The sequence below is a fragment of the Micromys minutus genome (assembly GCF_963924665.1).
Source record: "Micromys minutus genome assembly, chromosome: 2".
NCBI classification, from domain to species: Eukaryota; Metazoa; Chordata; class Mammalia; order Rodentia; family Muridae; genus Micromys; species Micromys minutus.
In genome coordinates this window covers 22,323,929-22,345,760 of record NC_137971.1, presented here as the reverse complement: position 1 = coordinate 22,345,760, position 21,832 = coordinate 22,323,929, and the positions used below count along the sequence as shown (strand labels likewise).

The following is a 21,832-nucleotide window of genomic DNA, read 5'->3' as shown; positions in this document are numbered from 1 at the left end:
TCCCAAGTGCTGGGATTAAAGGCCGTTCTCACCACTGCTCTGCAAGAGCCAACACTTTAATGAGTTTGAAAAGATGTGTTTTTGTTTTAAAGAGGAGGAATTTGTAAGAAATATTAAATATTAGTTTTTTTTCTATCAAATACTTATAAAACCTGTTTAGGAGAAGAAATCGACGATTTGTTTTTGTTTTTTAACCTCACCTACTTTGTAAGATTTTTCATGCAAATGTTTTCTTAAAAGATTTTATTTATTTTATAAGTATACTGTAGCTGTCTTCAGACACACCAGAAGAGGGCATCAGACTCATTACAAATGGTTGTGAGCCACCATGTGGTTGCTGGGACTTGAACTCAGGACCTCTGGAAGAGCAGACAGTGCTCTTAACGGCTGAGCCATCTCTCCAGTCCCATGCAAATGTTTTCATCCTTTCCCACCACCCATTAAAATGTTTGTTTACACAAAGCCAGGGCTGTATTCCAGGAATCGCATTCAGGAAGATCTGTGTTCCCTTTCCCCTTTGGCCTTCATTTCCTGAGGGCCAATTTTTAAAAGACTGGCTATAGAATAATACTATGAGGTCTGACCCCAGCCAATGGGGAAGGAGACACAGTCCCGTCTGAGGTGGAATGAAAACCAAATGCATTTCCTGTCTCTACGAGTTCCATCTTCCGAGTACACCCTCTTAATCAAGAGTAAAATTTACCCTGCCTAGGCCTTTCAGTTGGAGTAGTGGTCTCTTTCTTTGCCATCTGGAACCTAACTTCTAGCAGAACTGAGACAACTCCTTGTCTCAGCAAACTGAGACAACCCCCTTTGCCCTGTAATTTTTGTTTGTTTGGTTTTGGTTTTTTTGGAGACAGGGTTTCTGTTATGTTCTGGTTTTTCTGGAACTTGCCCAGTAGACCAGGTTGGCCTTGAAGTCTCAAAGATCTGCTGAACTCAATCTATCACCACACCCAGCTGCCCTGCATTTTTAAAGAGCCCTCCCTTTCAATCTTCTGTTTCAACCTTTATGTTTACACCTTAAAGGTCAGGTCGAAGTGTGCTTAAAAAACTGACCTAATACTTAAAAGGCCCTGGGGCATCACAGAGGTGCTCAGCAGCAATAAACAGACACCCGGTCCTTTTAAATTTCATTTAATCCACGTGTTTATTTAGAGATGGCATCTCACTATGTAGCGTTAGCAGGCTTTGAACTCACAGATCTACACTCCTCTTTCCCTAAATGCTGGGAGTACTGGGCGTGGGCCACCACGCCCAGCTCAGACAGTCTTTCTAAAGCAGCAGAAGGCCCCAAGACCGGAGGCGCCAGGGCAGAGAACCAAGCGTCCCTCCCAGTCTGTGCAAAGACAGAGGAGGACCAGTGTGCTGTCTAGCCCGACTGCACAGGGGCGGAGGTGGGGGGGGGGAGGGACCGTCACCGCGCCAGCTGCAGCCACCGCAGCCCGAGTGCACGAGCGCAGGCGGCCGGCTCCCCGGGGCGGGAGGGCAGCGGAGGACAGGCGCGCAGAGCCGGGAGCGGGCGCACGCGCACACGCACAGGCACCGGCTCGCCGGGGGCCGGAAGAGCCGAGCGGCCCGGCGGCAGTTGCGGGCGCCAGTAGGCGCGCGGCTGCGGCGAGAGCGCGGGCTTGCGGGATGGGGCCCCCGGAGAGCGCGGCGGAGCTCGCGGCCGAGGCGGTGGAGCTGCGCGAGCCGGAGCTGCAGCTCGCGGACCCGGCGTCCCCCGGCGAGGAGCACGTGGACGCCGAAGCGGAGGGCGCCCCCGGCCGCGGCAGGTGCTGGCCGTGTGGAGCCTGGGCGTGCGGCTCGCGTGGGGAGCCCGGTGAGTGCGGGCGGGTGACCGAGGTCCCGTCCTCTGTGTACCGGCCTGAGCCGAGACCCAGAAAGTTTCCGAGTGTTCGCCACCCAAAATTGGTGTCCCGGATAGGACCTCGGGTTCCAGTGGCAATCACTGGGGAAAGGTCACCGAGTGGGGCCAGGCAGCGGGTGGCAGGAAACCGACTTGGAACCTGCATCTCGAGTGTAAACCGATCTTCCTGAACCAAGTTGGAAAGACTCGAGTTCTGAAAGTGTTTGTCATGGAATCTCTGCATCTCAGAGAGGAGAGTTAAGTAGACCACTAGCCCTCAAGCTGTTGGGGATAGAGGACTTTTAAAGATACTGGCTTAAAACAAGGCACACCTTGTTAGAAGCCTCGGTGAAGAACTCCTAACTTTCGTTCAAACTCCCCTAAAGAGAGGTCGTGGAAGACGAGGGTTCCGGGTTGGGTCTCACCTCCATCTGCTAAGGTCTGGGTAGGGTAGGTCCAGACTGTACTAGGTAAGGCTCAGCATTTGCCAGAAACTCCGCCTAGGGCCCTTTCCACTGACTCGATTTCCAGTAAGAAGCCCATGCAGATCTTTCAGAATTACCTTTCTCAATCTATCTAATCTGGGTCTTTTCCCTAAACATGACCTGGGGCTTCTGTGCCTCTTGCCCCACCCAGGTTTCTCCCTTCTTGGTTGTGTTTTTCAGAGTTTAGAGAGAAAAGTCCTAGGGAGATGATGATTACTAGTTTTCTGTCCAGAAAGCAAAGAGAAAAGAGCTTTCTGATTTTGTTTGCATGGATTTGCCTCCAGAACAGGGTTACCCCACGCTGGACTGGCCAGTCTGGCTGCTCCTGAAGAGATCAGTTTCTCTCTAATCACCCTATGGGCTGAATGTCCTCCTGGCCTAATGTATGTAGACCCTGTCCTTGCAGACTTTAGTTTTCCATTTGGGCACGAGTGAAGGGGTCTGTATACTTAATCAGGCAGCCCAGGGTGAAATGTCAAAACATGGATAATTCCCAAGAATCTTGCCTTTCAATTTCAAGGCAAGTTTCTAACAATTTTTTTTAAAACAAATCATGAGAAAAGCTGGCATTAGATTTTCTTTCAACTGGCACATTTTAGACTCTGTAGTCCAGGCTGGCTCACACTCAGTCCTACTGCCCAAGCCTCCTTGAGTGCTGGGATTAAGGGTACCCAACATCAGGCCTGGCTTTGAGACTCTTGATCTTGGTGGTTTCTAAACAAAAGTCCCCTTCAGGTTCAGGCTGGAAGCTTAGCCAGTTTAGAGATGTGCTGACCCTCTTTGCTGTCTTTTAGACAGAGTAGAACTAAAGGGAGAGAGTTGTCCTTACCCTGCGCATCCAATTTTCCTGTTGAAGCGAACACTCTAATACATTAATGCCCCACTGGACCTCCAACCAGCTTCTACAAAGTTCCAAACGTTCTGGAGTGGGGCCTGGAAATGGAGTTTTTAAAAGTTTCCCCGGGTGATTCTAATTCCCAGCCAGGTCCAAGTTACTGGAGTGTGGAGAAGCCAAGTAAAAAAGGTTTTTACTCTCTTCTGGAAGTTGTATGGTGACCACTTAATTTTGAATCATTAAGCTTTCAACTTGTTTAGAGTGATTGGAACACCTTCAGTGGATGTTGGTGTGGAAATGGTATGCATGAGACAGTGTCTCCTTAGCCTGCTCGGCTCCTCACCATTTTTCAGAGGGAATTGAAAATTACCATGTAATAAGAAACTGAGGTTGCTTGAACCGAAGAACTGTTCCTTTTCTTCACTAACAATTCAGTTTGGCTCAACCTTCTGTTACCTGCCGGTCCTTAATCAGAAAACAGGAGCCTTAAATATTTGTAGGTTTTTGATTTGGGCATGATGGCACAAGTCTTTGGAGAGGGGAGATGCGATCTCTGAGTGGGATGCCAGCCTGATCTAGGACAGCCAGGGCTATCCTAGATCCTGCCTCTAAATATGTAAATAAATAATCAATAAATGCAAATACATATATAGGAAATATTTTAAAGCAGAAAACCCACTTTTAGAAGTTAAATATTATACTGTTATAATTGTTAAAAGGCAGTGGGTTTACGTTGGAGAGGATCCTTGAATTAATAAACCAGGGAGATGTTTTCTGTCCTAAGACTCCTCATTCTGTTCTGTTCTGTTCTGAGGGTGGAGGTTTCTTTTGAGAAAACTTGTTTTATTTGGATCTCAAATTTGAAATTTCAGAAGCCCAGCTCTTAAGACTGACCACAGCCAAGCCATGTGTTTTGTGGTACTTACTTGGCAATCTGGGGTCTCCTGGGGCCCCAGAGGCTCTTTATAGTTAGTTCCCACGGTGTTGGGAACTACAGGGGTAGAAAGTGACATGGGGCAGGGGGCTTTGACACCTCTCACAGAATGACAGTCCCAAGGTGGTCTCTCCAGGTGTAGACCCAGAACAGGAAGGTGTCTGATTTGGACAGTATGGCTGATGTAGAGGTCAGGCCCTATGGTGTTGCTGGAAAAGCTGTTAAGCTTTGGTCACAATCTGCAGTCACTCGTGGCCAAAGGTGTGAGGATGTTGAAATATATTACGTGGTGTATCATTTATCAGAGAAGGGCATTTTAAAAAGAGAACATAGTTATGCAATACTGTCCCATAGCTGAATGACACTTTGTACATCCTGAGCGTGGAGTGGCTGTTCAAGTCGTTCAAAGCAAATTGCAGCATCCACAGGTTTTGTGTCTCCCATGGACTCTTCATTAACGAGAGCCAGTTGTTTTCCTGATTGCTTTGTCTTCCCTCCGGTGTTCTTTAGGAGGGAGGGGTGTATGTTTGTGTATTGAGTGTGTGGCCTATTCAGATGTCAGTAATGAGTTCAATATTTAAAGGCCTGAAGAAAGCACCCATTTCCTGGTTCAAGTTATGGTAGGAAGTAAGAAGTTAAGGCTGGCAAAACTAGCAAAGCAGCTCACAGGTACCCTGCAGGGGAGCCTTTCAAGATGCTGTTCTTGCCTGTGGTGTTAGACCCTGGGCCTTCCCATGGGCTTCTCTTTTTCCCTCACTAGATAAGTTATTCAGGTTTTGTGTGCACGAACAGGCTGAGGCCCCTGCCCTAGAAAAGCTCACAGGCTTATAGGAGAAGTCATATAATAACAAGTGACAAATACAATTGCCGTTGATTTCCAGCAGAGACTTTGTCCCTAAAGCTCCTCAGTCAGAGGGATGACTTTTAATAAGCTAAAAGGGATCCAGTTTCTTTGTTTGTTTATTTGATTTTGTTTGTTTGTTTTTGTTTTTTAATTGGGAGAAACAGCAGTTTTAAAATGCTACTTTAAATCGTTACCCGCATCTGTGGCTTCTTTATACTGAACTGGGAGAGTTGTAACCAGACCACAGGTGCGTTTCTAAGGCCTACCCTGTAGTCTTTCCTCTTGCCGTTGATACCGAGCCTCTTTCGTAGATCTGAGTGAAGGTGGTGAGACACTTGCTTGGAACAAGGACTAACCAGAATCTAATCTCTTTCAGAAGCCAAGAAGAAAGCGCCCTTCCCTGGACTGGGCTTGTTTTACACGGTGTTGTCTGCCTTCCTTTTCTCAGTGGCCTCTTTATTCGTTAAAAAAGTGCAAGGCATCCATGCTGTAGAGATCAGTGCATTTCGATGTGTGGTCCAGATGCTAGTTATTATTCCTTGCTTAATATACAGAAAGTAAGTACTCTAAGAGTGAATAGAGGAGATTGATCAGTGTGTGTGAATCTGTTCATCTGCCTGCATATCTTACCCAGAGTAACAGGTTTACCAGAGATTGACCAGTCTAGTCCCCTTCACCCCGTTTAATGACATGTTCTTAGGGTCTGCTTACAGAAGGGTCTACAGTAAGCACATGCCACGAGCCCATCAAAGGAAGAGAAGGGGGATGTGTAACTGTTCCCTACCTTCCTTCACTCTGGCATAAATGGCATTTTGAAGATTAGAAAGTAAACAAGGCAAGTTAAGTACATCCTACTGTCAGGCTTCTATAGATGGGACACACCGCTTCCCTGCCCGATCGTACCAGTACCACTGAAGTCTTCCACACTTCAAGGTGGCAGGTGGAACCTTGAACAAGGTCCTTGACTACCTTGGTATTCAGGTTCTTCCGCATAAACTGGCGGGAGTGGCACTTTGTGGACTGTGCCCCACTGCAGGTTGCCAGGGTCAGATAAGAGTTACTTTTGGTTAGAGTACATTCTATAGACTTCAGCATGCAGGTACCATTTTCACCCTGCCCTCTCTCCCCTCCCTCCGCACCTGATCCCCTTTCTGTGTGGAATCTGTCATCTCTCAGAAGGGCTGAAATTGTCCCCTGACTCCACCCACACACCCTTGTCACTTACACATATTTATAGTCTTTGAACACTGGGAGGAAACTAGCTGGACCCTGACTGGCTACCTGACTCTTTGTTTTGGAGTTGAAGGTGCTTAAATCTCAAATCAGAAGTTGCCATCACCTGTATCCAGAGCCTCCTTTTATCTCCTGCCACGATACAGATTCAAAGTGACAATCTGCAAGGATTCATAGTGTCAGAAATTCCCATGCAAATGTAATGTGCAAGCCAGGGTGCCTTGGGAGATGGTGAGATAGCACCAGTTTCTAAAGGAGGTAACAACACTGAGGTTAGCAACCATATTCCCCGTTTTTCAATAAGAATATTCAGAAAGCTAGAAAGTATCTTGAAAATCTTTGGCTCTAATCTGTTTTGATGTTGTGTTCACTGTCATGGGCAATCCCTAGTTTTTCCACATAACTGTAGGTCACAGATTTGTGCTGACTCCAGATACCCATGGGTGCCAGATGAAGCATGTCCTAGCATGAGTCAGTGAGTTTTATGTAGCCAGGAGCTATAAAAGTAGGATCTAAATGAGTGAGTGGTTGAAAAAACACTGCTTTTTTTTTTTTTTTTTCCTGCCTCATATTCAGTGACTAAATTCTAGCATGGTCCAACTTTTGTAGAACAGTTGCTGTGACTGAATGTACATAGGCCAGGATTAAGCTTCCTTGTGTAGAGACCTAAAAACTTGAGATTATGTTTATTATAAAATGATGTGTTTTCATCATAGAAAATTTGAGGAAAATTATGTGATTCCACCTACTAGGATATAGTGTCCCTTAAGATCTAGTCCTTTATGTCTTTGCATTAGTTTTTGTAAGACTATCCATAAAGGGATACTTATCTGTATTTATTGACTTTGTGTCATGGTATTTATGAGGTTCTGTGTTCTTTTTTGCTCCTGCTGTGAACACTTTGAAACATCAGTACCAATACCTAGAAGAAATATTTTTAAAGGATTCATACTATTCAGTGCTAGAGAGTTTACTATTCCCTGATTTTTAATATAATGTACTTTTGGGATGATGTCTGATTAAGCATTTTGATTTCAAAGCAATGCCAAGTTCATTTAAAATGCATTTTTCCCCATTTAAATTTGCAGAACTGGGTTCATAGGTCCCAAAGGTCAACGGCTTTTCCTCTTCCTCAGAGGGGTCTTTGGTTCCAGTGCCATGATCCTTATGTACTATGCTTTCCAGACAACATCCCTCGCAGACGCCACAGTTATTGCATTTAGCTGTCCAGTGTTTACGTCCATATTTGCTTGGATATTTCTCAAGGAAAAGTACAGCCTTTGGGATGCTTTCTTCACCTTGTTCGCAATCGCTGGAGTGATACTTATCGTGAGACCGCCATTTTTATTTGGTTCTGACACTTCAGGGATGAGAGAAAGCTACTCAGAGCACATTAAGGGAACATTTGCCGCGATTGGACACGCTGTGCTATCTGCGATGACCCTGGTTATTCTGAGGAAAATTGGAAAATCTGTGGACTACTTTCTGAGCATTTGGTATTATGTCATACTTGGCCTTCCGGAAGCCATCATCGTCCTTTTTGTCATAGGAGAGTGGAGTCTGCCATACTGTGGGCTGGACAGGCTGTTTCTCATACTCATTGGAGTGTTAGGTTTGGGGGGTCAGGTATTTATCACTAAGGCAGTCCAAATAGAAAAAGCAGGACTCGTAGCAATAATGAAGACAATGGATATAGTCTTTGCTTTCATCTTTCAGATTGCTTTCTTTGATAATGTACCAACTTGGTGGACCGTGGGTGGGGCTCTCTGTGTAGTAGTCAGTACGACCGGAGCAACCATTCGCAGATGGCTGCAGAGCTCCAAATGAAATGTCACAGCTAAAATCTGCTTTTTCCCCCAAGTATGCCTGCTCAGACATTTTACACACCTACCCACATACCTGGAGGATCTGCATTTATCCATTGGTTATATTTAATACATTTCATAAAGTACCATTTTTGAACATAGTAGGTTTTTAATTAAGAGCAGCCAGGTAGGCTAGCCTAGCAGTTTCCAGCTGGCTTTATATTTGTGCTTTGGCTTGTGGATGAAGGAGGAGCTCATTTGAGGAGTTTCAGAAATTTTTATGAGTACAATTTTTTAAACTTATTTTTCGACAGAGGATGTGGATGGGAGATGCTCTATTTTAGCAGTGTAGGTAAGAAGCTGAATGTTGACAATGCTGCTCTAATCAGTACTGTGCTAATCCGCTGATCGCAATATAACCCCAACTAGGCTGCCGGGGCCGCAGCTTGGTACAGGTGCCTACTTACAAACAGGAGTAGAAATGAACCAGCCTTATTTTCAAGCATCTTAGAGATGATTACCACACGTCTCACTAATTTGTGCCTTTTCGTTTTGATGCTGGACCTTTTGTATGTACTCTGAACAGAGCCTTTAGCTTGCCACACGTGGCCAGCAGCTCTCTTTCTTTGGATATTAGCAGCTCTGGCTATCATTTTGATATTCAGTCGTTTTATTGAAATTACACTTTTTTTTTTTTTAACATTCCAAGATTTTTCAGTCTTAGATCCATGAGAGCAAATTGGTGTGACCAGTGTGTACATTCTCGACCTGAGGTGGTCTCACTTCGAGTGTGGTGATTTTTTTGTGTGCAAATTCTCTTTGAATTCATAGTGTGATGCCAAATACAATTTTCTCAGGATTGTAATAGGCTGGGCCATTGTCACATTGCCCAGATTCTACCATTTTTATTTACAAAACCCATAGTTCTAGAAGGTTCATCCTGCAATTAATCCCTCATTAAACCAAATATTTATGCCTTTACAGTACATGTCTGTTATTAAACTGACGGTCTCTTTTCCACTCTGGAATGGTATGTTATGTTATAATGCTTGTGGCATATGAACGATGTAAAGATGTATTAGTCCACAGGTGATTGGCTTTCACAGTTTTTTCCGCATATAGAAAGGGAACACAGGTAAATGCTAGTCTTTGACACACAATACCAGTGTGAACTTTGACAGTAGATTCTAACTGTGGAGGACCAGCAGGCTAATACCCTGTGAAAAAGGAGAGCTTGGTTGATTGGTTGGGATGCTGGGAGTGGAGTATATGACCGTAAGTCTTTGGATGCCTGTATGTTGAGACCATGATGACTGTCACCTCTTACTCTGTCAGACGCCGTCTATTGTTATCATTAGCTGCAGAGTTGAGGGGCTGCTGTTCTCTCCCACGCTTCTGAAGGAAGGGACTGGTCTCCTGGGTCTTACATTAGGCTATGAAAGGATCTTCTCCAGTAGAGAACTACTTAAGAGGAACTTTGAGTTTGGTGGTTTTAAAATCATATTTGCCACCTGATAGGCTGAATATTTATTTAGATGAGTCACAGTCGTACTTGGCCACAAGTAGGCTTGTTGTTGGTGGTGGAGGTGGTGCTATTCTACCAGCATCCTAGAAAACACAGTCAACAGACTTTTAGAACTCAGAGGGGGTCTTAGATCATCGTCCCAGGGGAGGGAGGCCTGCAATAGCCAGTTTCCATAGCAGCCTCTTCTCATTTAGTTCCTCTCCTTGGAGCCACTGCCTAACTTACACAATAGAAGAGTTTCTGGGACAGTGGAAGATAGACCCTTTTGGAAATACATTTTATTTCAACTGTGTCTTAAGTACTTGAATGTTAGGATATGTGGCTGACATTGGAGACAATGTTTCTTCTTATACCAATCTTAACAGGGTATGATTTTTTTAAAGCAATGTTCAAGTGTTTAAACAAGGCTATGTATTGTAACAATTATGGGGGGTTATGTATTTTCCAAAGATTGTATTTTCTATATCTTCAAAAGGGAAATATTTTTCCTAATGTGCTTTTATTTTGTAAGTAATAAAATCATAAAAGATGTTGGTTTTTATGACTATGGAAAGTGTCTCATGACTCATTTCTCTTCTGGACCAGGTGCTTCAAAACTCATTTTCTATAGGAGACTGGCCTCTAGGCATTTTGGTAGGCTGTGATCTTAAATTTTTAAACTTTACCTGTTCCTCATATAGAGCAAATATAACACGTTCAAAATAAAGATCTGTTAAGAGATCTTCGGTTTCCTAGACCCCAAGAGCTTGGAGCAGCTTGGAGCTGTGCTGTCTTTACAGAATCTACAGCTAGGTTCTGTAGTCTCCTAGGAACTCTTTCTATCCTCTCGGAGTCCTCAGTGATTGCAGTCATTACACCTGAGTTTTTTTACAGCTGTATTCTAAGACTTAAGACTTTGACATTGACCAGGCTGTCAAGGTCCGGACAGCCTTCCTGAAGCCCTGCCATTATCACTTCAGTTCTCAGAAAGCCACCACCGCACAGTGGTTCACACCGTCAGGTCCTTATGGCCTCCACTCCCTCTTCACCTCGGTTTCCCACATCCCAGCACAAATGAGATCCTGGGATCAGCCTTACCGTCAGCTCATACTTGCCTGAAGAATCTTTCCTCTTTTCCCTGTTTTTTTCATGACCTTTTATGTGTCCTCGGAGGCCTCCAGTGGCTGAGCTGAGGAGCTGTGATTTCTGATTCTTCCGCTTCCTCCAGGTTCTCACCCTCATTAATCCCTTTGGAGAAGGGGATTAGTTCATTAATCCCCTTGGAGGAGGGGATTAGTACCAGGTTAGGCAGCGGAAGATAGGTGTAGCTTTTGAGGCAAACAATGAACCTCAGCCATTTTCATGTGTTAAATAGAATATTATTCTCACTAGTGAGTGGCATAGACTTTGGGCCGAAAAGGAAGCACCAAAGCTTAAGTGTTGAGCCGTGCTTAAGACCTACCCCTTAAAATGATGGCCCCTAACCCCACCCTCAGCCCTCCTGAGAAGCCTTACCAAGAAGTGCAGGTACAGCTGTCTCCAAATGCAAACCTCACTCAGCCCCTCCTGTAAACACAGACTGGAGTGGATGGGCACTCGTCTGTTCAGGCTGAGCTGTCCACAGAGGGTTGCTGAGGGCCACTGCTTCTCTTACCAATGAACATGTCTCGTGCCTTTTTTTTCCAGTTGGCTTTAGTGCCTCTCCCCAGCGGGAAGATATTTGATTTGGGGAATAGGCCTATAACCCTCCATGTGCTTCCTTTGAATCAACCATGACTCTTAGCTTCTTTATCCACTAAACACAACTCATATAAGTGGTAAGAGCTAATTTTTCCTGTTATCATCATGTCCTTTCCTCCAGGTATGTGCAAGTGGTTGTGGTTGGCATGAGAATTGGTTTATTATGGTATTAGTTGGACATGTGATACCAGGACTTTTTTCTTGGTCCTTTTGGTGTTTTACTCCAAATCCCACACGCCACCATACTCGCCTAGAATTCTGCAGGATGCCTTACTAGCGACTCCCTACGATGCCTAAAGATACTCATCTTGGCTGTAGCTTATTTGAAACTGGCCTTGGAAAACTTCACAGAGAGCCCATGATATGTGGTACTGCCTTTTATCTAGAAAATGGGAGTGAGGGTCAGATCAGGAGGGTAGAGAGCAATTCCTTGTGATGTGAAGGCTGGACGGGTAATGTGGCAGTGTGGACCACAAGGACAGATGTACGGAGTTCAGGAGATACCATCGCTGGAGAAAAGAGCCTTGCTCTAACCTTTTATGACTCGTAAACTGTTCATAGCCCTAAGAAGTGTAGCCATAAAGCACAGGAACTAATCTACATTTGTGACGAGTTGCCAGGCTGAGCTGGAGAACATACAGCTCCACCTTTGAGGAAAGGGCAGGAGGAAGCATGTTGATGTGGTCAGGACAGAATCAAAGGACTGAGCCAGGACAGGCGAGAGAACATGGGAGCCAGGACACAGCCTGTTCCTGATAACGTAAGTACCAGCCATTCTTGCAGGCGATCTAAGCATGACCAGTCACATTCAAAGCTCAAACTGTCTATGCCAAAACACACCAGAGGGACGGGAACTGAAGATATAATTCTTTGGGGCTCTTTACGATCACACCAGGTGTTATCATGCTAATATTAAAGTCAAGTTCAAAGCCTAAAGTGTAATTCAGAAAGCACTAACCGTTTTTCTCATGTGACCCTCCCCTTGGGAGCGGACTTGCACTGCTGTGAGGAAGCTGGGGCCACATAAAAGACCCACAGGAAGAGGATTCTCCGCCCCTCAGGTCCTTCTGCACTCCGGCTGACAGTGTGCACACTGGGAATGGATCCTCCCGCCCTCAGGTAGGCAACCCCAACTAATGCTGTGTAGAGAAGACACAAACTTAACCTGCTTCTGGGTTCTCAGACTGTAGATTTGTGAGAATAAAAAAAAAAAAACAACTTGTTTTAAAATGTGTTCGAATCTGTAGGCATCCATTAATTGATCACAATTACAAGAAGACACTTTGATGTAAAAGATGAAATCACGAAAAGAGGACATGTCTAAATCAAGTCTTCTCCAATACCTAAACTGTTAATAATGGCACGGAGAGCGTTGGTGTGTTTCACACTCTTTCATGGATTTACAATAAAGTTTTTCTGGAGGTTACAAGATGCTGAAAAATCAGATAGAAGAAGCTAGCTTGTAACTGTCCCTGTTCCTGAAATACCAGCTCTGAGACTTAATTATGTAAGAATAAATGCCTAGGCCATATGCTTGGGCTTATAACCCAACCAGCTTGTGATTTAACCCATTTATTCTGAGTGCCATGTGGCTGGTTACCTCTCCTCAAATTCTTGTGTCTGTCTCCCCAGAGTTCGTGAGAATTGGTTCTGGCTCCTAACTCTATTCCAGAGTTCCTCTCTCCCTATCAGAACTCCTATTTCCTGCCTCAGCTAATAGACCATCAGCTTTTTACTGACAGGTGATGTTTCCAAGTAATGTTCACAAGAGATTCCCTCTGCACTAGTGTTGCAGTAAATATTAAAAGGGTTCTGTTGCTACCAGGCCCAAGGGTCTTACTCCATGGGAGCTGCTCCAGTGTGGAGCCGGGCACCTGGTACATTTCTCTACTACATGGTCCTCTAGGTGGTTAGTTACCACGCCTGGCACCCACACATCTCGTTCCACAGGCCACCTGCATGCTGCACTTTGAGTGGGCAACACAGCTGGAACTGCACACTCCAGCTGTCTCTCAGCCAGTGCGTTTGCACACTGTCCTCCACAGCCTGTTAAAATCAAGACCCAATAATCAATAATTTATCAATCAGATTTATATGTTAAATTTTCAATCCACAATACATCCAAACAATAAATTCACTGCCAATTAATAAAGATATAAAACACCCACCTAGACAAGATAAAATCTAGTTCACCTTGATCTGAACCATCCTCTTCTGCTGTCTCCATCTTGAATCGCCTGCTTTTTCCTTCTCTCCTGCCTTACCAAAACGTTGTCCCCGCCCCACTCTCCACTGTCTAATCATGTATCACCTTGACATCAACCAACACAACACCCTTTCTATCAAATGTAAGCTGTGCACAACTATTACCATCTAAAAAGCATCTAAATGGCTGTGATTTCTCAAAGTTAATTAACTTTAGTAGGCTAAAAACCTAAATTAGTCTTCAATTTCATCAGAAATCTGAGAATGAACAAATATCTATAAACACAGGAAGCCTAACATGGCTTCCAGAACTGAGGTTGTAGAGACAAATCTCCACTAGCACAGTCCCCTGTTAGCAACATGTGAGAGCAAGTCTTCAGCCTTCTGACCCAGACCTTTGAGATGCAGAAATCTTGAAGGGCTGATGATTCTGGCTTAGCAAAGATTATGCCAATTACTCTGCAATGTGTCCCTTTTTGGCCAGTAGTAGTCTGTAGATGAAATAGGCAGTTTTTTTAGCCCAGTGGCTGCCTCGCCACGATGTATACCTCACCTGGAGATGTTCAATATCTTCATTGAATCCACCACAGGGGAACTGTTAGGAGAAGACAGGTTGCAACAAAAGATAAATAACATTAGATGTCATAATTTATGGATTTCTGACATTTTTGAAAGCCCATCTATCTATATAAGGTAATCTGGACTGCTGTCTGTTAACTATTCTCAGCTATTTCTGATGGGAATATTTTTAAAACACTCTAAACATTAAACTAGGAGCCATGAATTTGTTATTTGGCCCCTAATTTCTATTTTTAATCAACTCAGAAGTTTGCAAAGGCATCAGTAGAAGCACTGGGTCCAAACCTTGTACTTTAAAATTTTTGTAACAAATAGGTTCTATACCGATGTAAAGATATGGCCTTAGCTTAGTTACCAAATGAGATTATGGCTGTACAAATCAACCTGGCTAATTCCTCCCTATTAAATTTTGACCATTTCTAAATTCCTCATAAAAACAACCTTAGAATAACCACCTCAGATGGTAAAATATGAGACTCTTAATCTCAGGGTAATGGGGTCATGCCTCATGTTGGGCGCTACCTAGCTATCCTCTCTTAAGCTAAATTTGTCATGTGTATATTTATGTAAAACAGTATCACTTTCATTTTTGGAGAAATGTTTGCCTTTGACAATTTCATATTTGTAAATTGTATTTTGATGGTGTTGACCCTCGTTACCCTCTCAGCCCTTCCCCACTCTTTCTGAATGGAAAATATTTTAATACCATGTTGTTATTGACAAGAAACAGTTTGTTTGTTTACCGTCTGGGGAGTCATCCTAGGACCTTGTACATGGTCTGCAGGTACTTGTCACTCAGCCATATCCTCAGCCCTGTGGTTATTTTTTTTTTCAGATTTATTTATTTATTTCATGTTTGTGGGTATTCTGCCTATGTCTTTAGACACACCAGAAGAGGGCATTGGATCTTATTACAGATGGTTGTGAGCCACCATGTGGTTGCTGGGACTTGAACTCAGGACCTCTGGAAGAGCAACCAATGCTCTTAACCACTGAACCATCTCTCCAACCCCAGTTTTGTTTTTTTTGTTTTTTATATTAGTTTCGCTTTTAAATACAGTAACTATATAGGAAACTTACACAGAAGCTTTCGGCATCTTCAATAGTTTTTCAAAAAGATATTTCATTTTATTTGTTGCTGTTATTCTTCTATTTTTACAAACAATAGATTTGCTACAACATGATCTGACTAATAATAGTTGAGCATAAAGGGGCCCAAGGACAAGAAATGTTAGAACAATACATTTAAAGACACACTAGGGGCAGGTGGAGACGTGTAGCTCAGTGGTAGAGTGCTGGCCTGGCACGTGTAGGGACCCAGTCTGATCTTCAGCCTTCAAATCAGGATACCTAGTTTGATCTCTTGAGAAAAAGTATGGAACAGAGACATAACAGAGTCTAAACTTGACACATCTTCCCAGATGTTCCCTTTTAGAACAGCGAATTTAAACAAGTCTTCATCTATCAGAGTATTCCAGGTTATCTGAAGAGGCAACAAAAAGTCCACTGGGCAGTGGTCATGGTCACAGAGAAGCATCTTCAGAGGCTCCATATTCTGTGCCTGTTTCTTTCAGATGTGTAGAGACTCAGGACACTTTGCAGCCCGTGTGCCTAGGTGCAACTGTAAAGCAGTTTGATAGCATCTATCAGATTTGCAAATGTGCATGATGCGCCCTACCCCCAGAAATCCCATTTGGGGAATTTGTCTACAGTGTGCAGTTTATCTGCTTATGTGCAAAACAGCATAAGAAGATTATTCACTGCAGGCTTATCTGTAATAGCAAAACATGGAGCAAGCCTGATCTTCTTCAGCAGGGTACTGGTTAGATGAGGCCTGGTATATATAAAAAATAAGCTAGCTTACAGTCCACAAATCAAGATCAAAGAAGTATCTTTCCATCCGTGGTTCTCAGAGCCTCCAAATGGCTAAGTGACAAAAGGAACTGAGGTTCAGATCAGCATGTGTGATCAGGGGCCGTTCCTGAAGGACACGCAGAAGCTGTAAGCATTGGCTGTCACTGGGACAAGGGACCCGGTGGCAGAAGGAGCCGTCACTGAATCCCCTTAGGATGCTTTGCATTTTGAACTGTGTCAAAGTTGGTGAAATAAAAACTAAAAGATAATTTCATTTAAAAAGAAAAAGGAAAAGCTAGACACACTTTTGGGTGTGTGTGTTTGGCCACTTTAGTTTGGGGATATTACTCTGCTCACCATCTTGACTTCATGCTGTTTCCTTCCTCTGCCTCACACAGACCAGACTTCATCCCACTGGCTCCAGGAATGAAGAAAATACAAAAGACGAAAACTGAGTCTCAGACTTTTCATAGGAACAGATCCCCCAGCAACGCACAGGACGCATGGCCTCTTCCTCACACAGATGTTTGGTTTCCTATAGAAAACATTTCTCTCCTAGAGGAGGAGACACATCTCTTGAATAAGTCCCACCCAGACCAGGAGCTCTTTGACATTTAATCCTTGCTAATTCTAGATAGGCCTATTGGGAGCCTGAAGTTCACAACAGTTGGAAGGTGTTAGTTACATGGTTAATTCTGGTTCCTATGCTTAATGGTAAGCCTGGACCACTAGGTCTGCCTGACTTGGAACTCCCACACTTCACAATAGCCTAGACACCTCCTCTTAGGATAACATTAAGTCTAGGGAGTCACTGTGGTGCCTGTCATTGTAGTGTAAGGACCACTTCTTTGAGACTAGGAGTCTGTCTTAGGGTTTCTATTGCTGTGAAGAGACACCATGACCAAGGCAACCCTTATAAAGGAAAACATTTTATTGGAGCTGGCTTACAGTTTCAGAGGCTCAGTCCATTGTCATCATGGCAGGAAGCATGGCAACATGCAGGTCGACATGATGTTGGAGGAGCCAAGAGTACTACCTCTCGATCCCAAGGCAGCCAGGAAGAGACTGTCTTCTGTGGGCAACCAAGAAGAGGCTCTCATTTTACACTGGGTGGAACCTGAGCATAGGAGTTCCCCAAGGCTCACCTACATAGTGACACATTTCCTCCAACAAGGCCACATCCTCATAGTGCCACTTCCCATGGGTCAAACATTCAAATCATCTCAGGGTCCCCCATTTCCATCCTTAATATAGAAGGAGCTAGATGAGAGATAGTGGGATAGGATGACCACCAGCATGTGTATTGTTAATTTTATTTTCCCAGTATTTGCTCCATAAAGGCAGCCAATGTAAAGAAGCTTCGTTACAGCCAAGCCTTTAAGTGAGGCATGCCTATAAGGGGAAGTAATGTATACATTGCTATATACTCAGCACACACGGACTATATCAGGATGCTTCTGGAGAACCTATTTGTGATTGACCTTCTGCTGCCTTTAAGTAAGAAAGAGTGGAGCTATGTGTAAACTCTGGGCCAGTGCATTCAGCCACCAGTTCCCCGGATGCGGATGCACTGAGACCAATGCTAAGGATGCAGGGTGACAGTGAGAAGCAGTCAGCCTAGGAAGTAGGAATGGAGAGTGGGGTTGGTAGGCTCCTGCCATCATCAACAAGAAATGTACCAAGATGGCACACTCCCTCCATTCCCACTGGAGGTGTGGCACTGAAAGACTTGTACTTCCTGGATCCTTGGTTCCTAATAACTTTCATTGTTTGTTGTTTGGAGGTATTGTTTGTTTCTTTTTTTCTTTTCCTTCATTTTATTATTGAGGAACTAGAAACTTGGAGACATGATCTATTTGGCCAAGGACACCTAGTTAACACAGAGCCTGGGTCTTATTAGCCCTGGCCTCTCAGACTCCAAGCCTGTGTTCTCTTTTTTATTTTTATGTATTCATCCTGACTGCAGCTTCCCCTCACAGTTCTCCCAGCCCCTTCCTCAGATCCACGGCTCCTTCATTTCCCTTTAGAAGAGAGCAGGCTCCCAGTGATATCAACCGAATTTGGCATAACAACTCACAGTAAGACTAGGGCTGGATGGGTCAGCCCAGCAGGAGGAACAGGGCTGTGAGCAGGCAGAAGGGTCTGAGACACCCCTACTCCCATTGTTAGGAGTTCAGCAGTAACCCGAACTAAAGATGTGTAGAGAGAGCCTGGTGCAGGCCCGTGCAGGCGCTGTGCTTGTTGTTTTAGTCTCTGTGAGCCCCTGTGAACCCTGCTTAGTTGATTCTTTGGACCACATTCTCATGGTGTCTTCAACCCCACTGACTCCTACAATTCTCTCCCTCCCACTCTCTCTCCTTCAGGGTTTCCCAAGATTCTCTTGATGTTTGGTTCTGTATCTACTCCCAGCAGTTGCTTTGGAAGCCTCCCTAATGACAATTGGGCTAAGCACTGATCGTATGACTATAGCAGAATATCATTAGGAATCATGTTTGGTTCTACCCTAGGTCTCTGAGCTAGTTATCTGGCTTCTGGGTCCTGGCCATCAAGGCAGTATTATGCACGGGCTCTGTCTCATGTTGTGGACCTCAGATTTACCAACTCCACACTCCAAAGAGGGCTAATATCCAAAATATATAAAGAACTCAAAAAATTAGACATTGGCAAACCAAACAGAATTCTCAACAGAAGAATCTCAAATGGTTGAGAAACACTTAAAGAAATGTTCGGCATCATCAGCCTTCAGGGAAATGCAAATGAACCTGACTTTGACTTTGAGAGTCAGTCCTACACCTGACAGGAGGGCTAAGATCAAACACACAAGTGACAGCTCATGCTAGCAGGGATGGGGAGCAAGGGGAACACTCCTCCATTGCTGGTGGGAGTGCAAACTTGTACAGCCACCATAGAAATCAATATGACAGTACCTCAGAAAAAATGGACAGTACCTAGATGTCCCCCAACTGAAGAGTGAATAGAGAAAAATGTGGTATTATTTATACAATAGAGCACAATCACTCAGCTGTTGGGGAAAAAAAACGACATCATGGAGTTTGCAGGAAAATGGTTGGAACTAGAAAAAAAAAAAGAAAAAAAAAAAAAAACAGCATTCTGAGTGAGGCAACCCAGACCTAGAAAGACAAACAGGACACATGCTCATAGGCTGGTATTGTCTCAGAGAAGTTAGATCACGAGGAGAGGTCTAGGGGGAACACATGGCTCTCTCCATGGAATAGGAAGTTAGTATAGATTTTGTGTGGACTCCAGGCTGGTGGGGATGAGACCAGGAGGGATCAGGTGAGGGTTGGAGGGACAGAGGGAGAGACAACTGAAATAGGTGGGCATTCAGGGGGACACACGAAAACCTAGTGCAGTGAAAACGGGAACCTCTGAGGTTGACCCTGGTGAGGTGTCTAGTAATGGAGAACATGGAGCCTGAACTGACCATCTTCTGTAACCAGGCTGGGCTCCCAGCGGGAGCTGGGACACCAACCCAAGCACTAGATCTACAAACCACAACTTACCCTGCCTGCAAGATGTGCTGGGGAGATGGTGGCTCAGGGCTGTGGGCATGGTAAGCCTGTGTTCTCCTTCTTGCTGCTTATACTAAGCCCGAAAGCTTCGTGCTTTAAGCACAATATTTCCTTAGGACTCCTTCCTCCCTCCCTGTCCTCCCCCTCAATTCCTGTCATTTTTTACATCCTGATTAATATATATCTGTATGTTTTCATGGGAATGTCTAATTCAGGGTTCTGGGCTTTTTAAAATATATATTATTTATTTAATGTATATGAGTACACTGTACTAGTCTTCAGACACACCAGAAGAGAGCATCAGATCTCTTTACAGATGGTTGTGAGCCACCATGTGGTTCCTGGGAACTGAACTCAGGACCCCTGGAAGAGCAGTCAGTGCTCTCAACCGCTGAGCCATCTCTGCAGCCTGGTACTGAGCTTTTATTACCCAAATATTCACTTCCTTAAGAAGATGTATCTTGTTTGTCCCCCGTCTCAAGGAACCTTTGAACTCAGTTGGGGGGGGTGTACGTGGCTCAGCGATTAAGTAATCAAATCTTTACACAAACATAAACTGTTCAATTATAAAACAAATACCCTCCCCCCCATAAAAAGGGCTGGAGTTGGCTCAGTGGTTAAGTGCACTGACTGTTCTTTCAAAGATCCTGAGTTCAAATTCCAGCCACCACATGGTGGCTCATAACCATCTGTAATGAGATCTGATGCCCTCTTCTGGTGTGTCTGAAGACAGCTACAGTGTACTTATATATAATAAATAAACATTTTAAAAAACAAACAAATATCCCTGTGCTTTATATCGTGTTATTACATAACCATGTGATTATAATTTGGCTTCTCATGTACTTAAGTGCAGAGGACAATGAACTAATCAAAGGCTTCAACACCTGGTTGTCTCACAGTTTTCAGTGAGTGTTAATGTTTGCCCATTATTATATCTTTTATATTTGGTTTCTGTAATTTTTCCTAGAGAGAGAATCTTACACCACTTTTTTTTTGTTTTTCTGAGATAATATCTTTACATTAGTCAGATTAATTAGCTACTACACAGTCAAATCTTCCACAGTCTCAGAAAATGAACAGACTTATGTTTCTTACACCTATCACAGTCTGCTTGCTACAAGATGCCATCTTTTATGAACTGCCCACCACAGGTTCTTGTATTTAAGGACTTGCACACTATCTGGCGGTGCTGTTTTGGGGTGCCAGGCATGGCTGGGAGGGGTGAGTCCTGGGTGCTGGCCTCTGGGTATTTTATCTCGGTCCCAGTTCTGGCTTGAGCCCTCTGCTTCTTGATTCACCAAGATATGAACAAATGTTCTGCAAGCCCCTGCTACCATGAACTGCATGGTCCAGCCACGGCACCTTCCCCTTATTATGATGGGCTGTACCCTCTAAAGTCTGAGACAAAGTTCTCCTCCCCTCAGTTGCTTCTGACATGTACTTTGCCACAGTGATGAGAAAAGCCAGTCTACTACTTGCTGTTGAAGCTCTCCTCTACCCTGGCCTGGGACTCCAGCCTAGTGCAGAAGTCTTAGCATGTAGCTTCCAAGCTTGCCAGCATTTTATGTGCACAGAGGCTGGGACAATGGCAAACATCACGCCCACATTTCAACCTCAATGGAAAAGACAATAGGAAACAGGGTTTTCCTTGTTGCTGAGGAATAAGGAAAGGAAGGGTGTGGCCCACATTCCTCTCTGGGGGAATGGCCCAACTAATTCCTTACCAGTCTAGGGTGGAGCTACTGATACAAAATGACACCCCAACCCCCCTAATAGGCCAGTGAGGCTCCTGACTTGGGCTCACTAGTCAGGTGCATTTCTCTTTCTCTCTTGTCAATCTGTCCTAAACAGGGTCACAAAGGCAGATTGCATCAGATAGTCCAGAGGTGGTGCTCAGGGACATGGGCTATATTCAGTGTTGGTTGTGGGGTTTCTTGGCTGCACTGGTTACCGTTTCTCCTCAGGTCCAGTTCTCTTGCTGTCCTGCCAAGTCTCTGAGATCCTGGCTTTCCTTCCTACCAATTTCCTGTCCAGTTAGAATCCATTACAAGTGCTTCCATGCAGAATGCCTTAACTATTATCCAGTGCTTGACCCTTACATGTTGACCAGCCAGATGTCTGTTCCATTCTTGACTTGGCCCTGAGCTGTGATAATCTTCCTGTGGAGAAGCATCTCCATCAGATCCAATGGCATGTCCAGTCAGTGTTCCCCAGACAACATGCTCTTGCATTACCTGCTGTAGTTAACCTTCCAAGTCCACTTTGGAAAGCAAACATTGATACAAGACAGGCATTTGAGGCTAAATAAATAGTAAAGGTGAGGCATCCTCATGACCAAAGTCTGAGTAATGGAACCACACCAAGGAGCCATCACTTAAGAAAGACTGGGCTGGAGAGATGGCTCAGCAGTTAAGAGCACTGGCTGC

At 44.4% G+C, this 21,832-nt stretch overlaps 1 protein-coding gene across 1 annotated transcript; it reads left to right on the top strand.

Moving 5' to 3' along the window:
• Window positions 1-1,565: 1,565 nt before the first annotated feature.
• Window positions 1,566-10,004, top strand: SLC35G1 (solute carrier family 35 member G1). The gene is made up of 3 exons (XM_080912148.1): window positions 1,566-1,825; window positions 5,327-5,507; window positions 7,272-10,004. The coding sequence occupies exons 1-3, from the start codon at window positions 1,639-1,641 to the stop codon at window positions 8,008-8,010; spliced, it is 1,107 nt and encodes a 368-aa protein (XP_080768274.1). The 5' UTR covers window positions 1,566-1,638; the 3' UTR covers window positions 8,011-10,004.
• The last annotated feature ends 11,828 nt before the right edge of the window (window positions 10,005-21,832 follow it).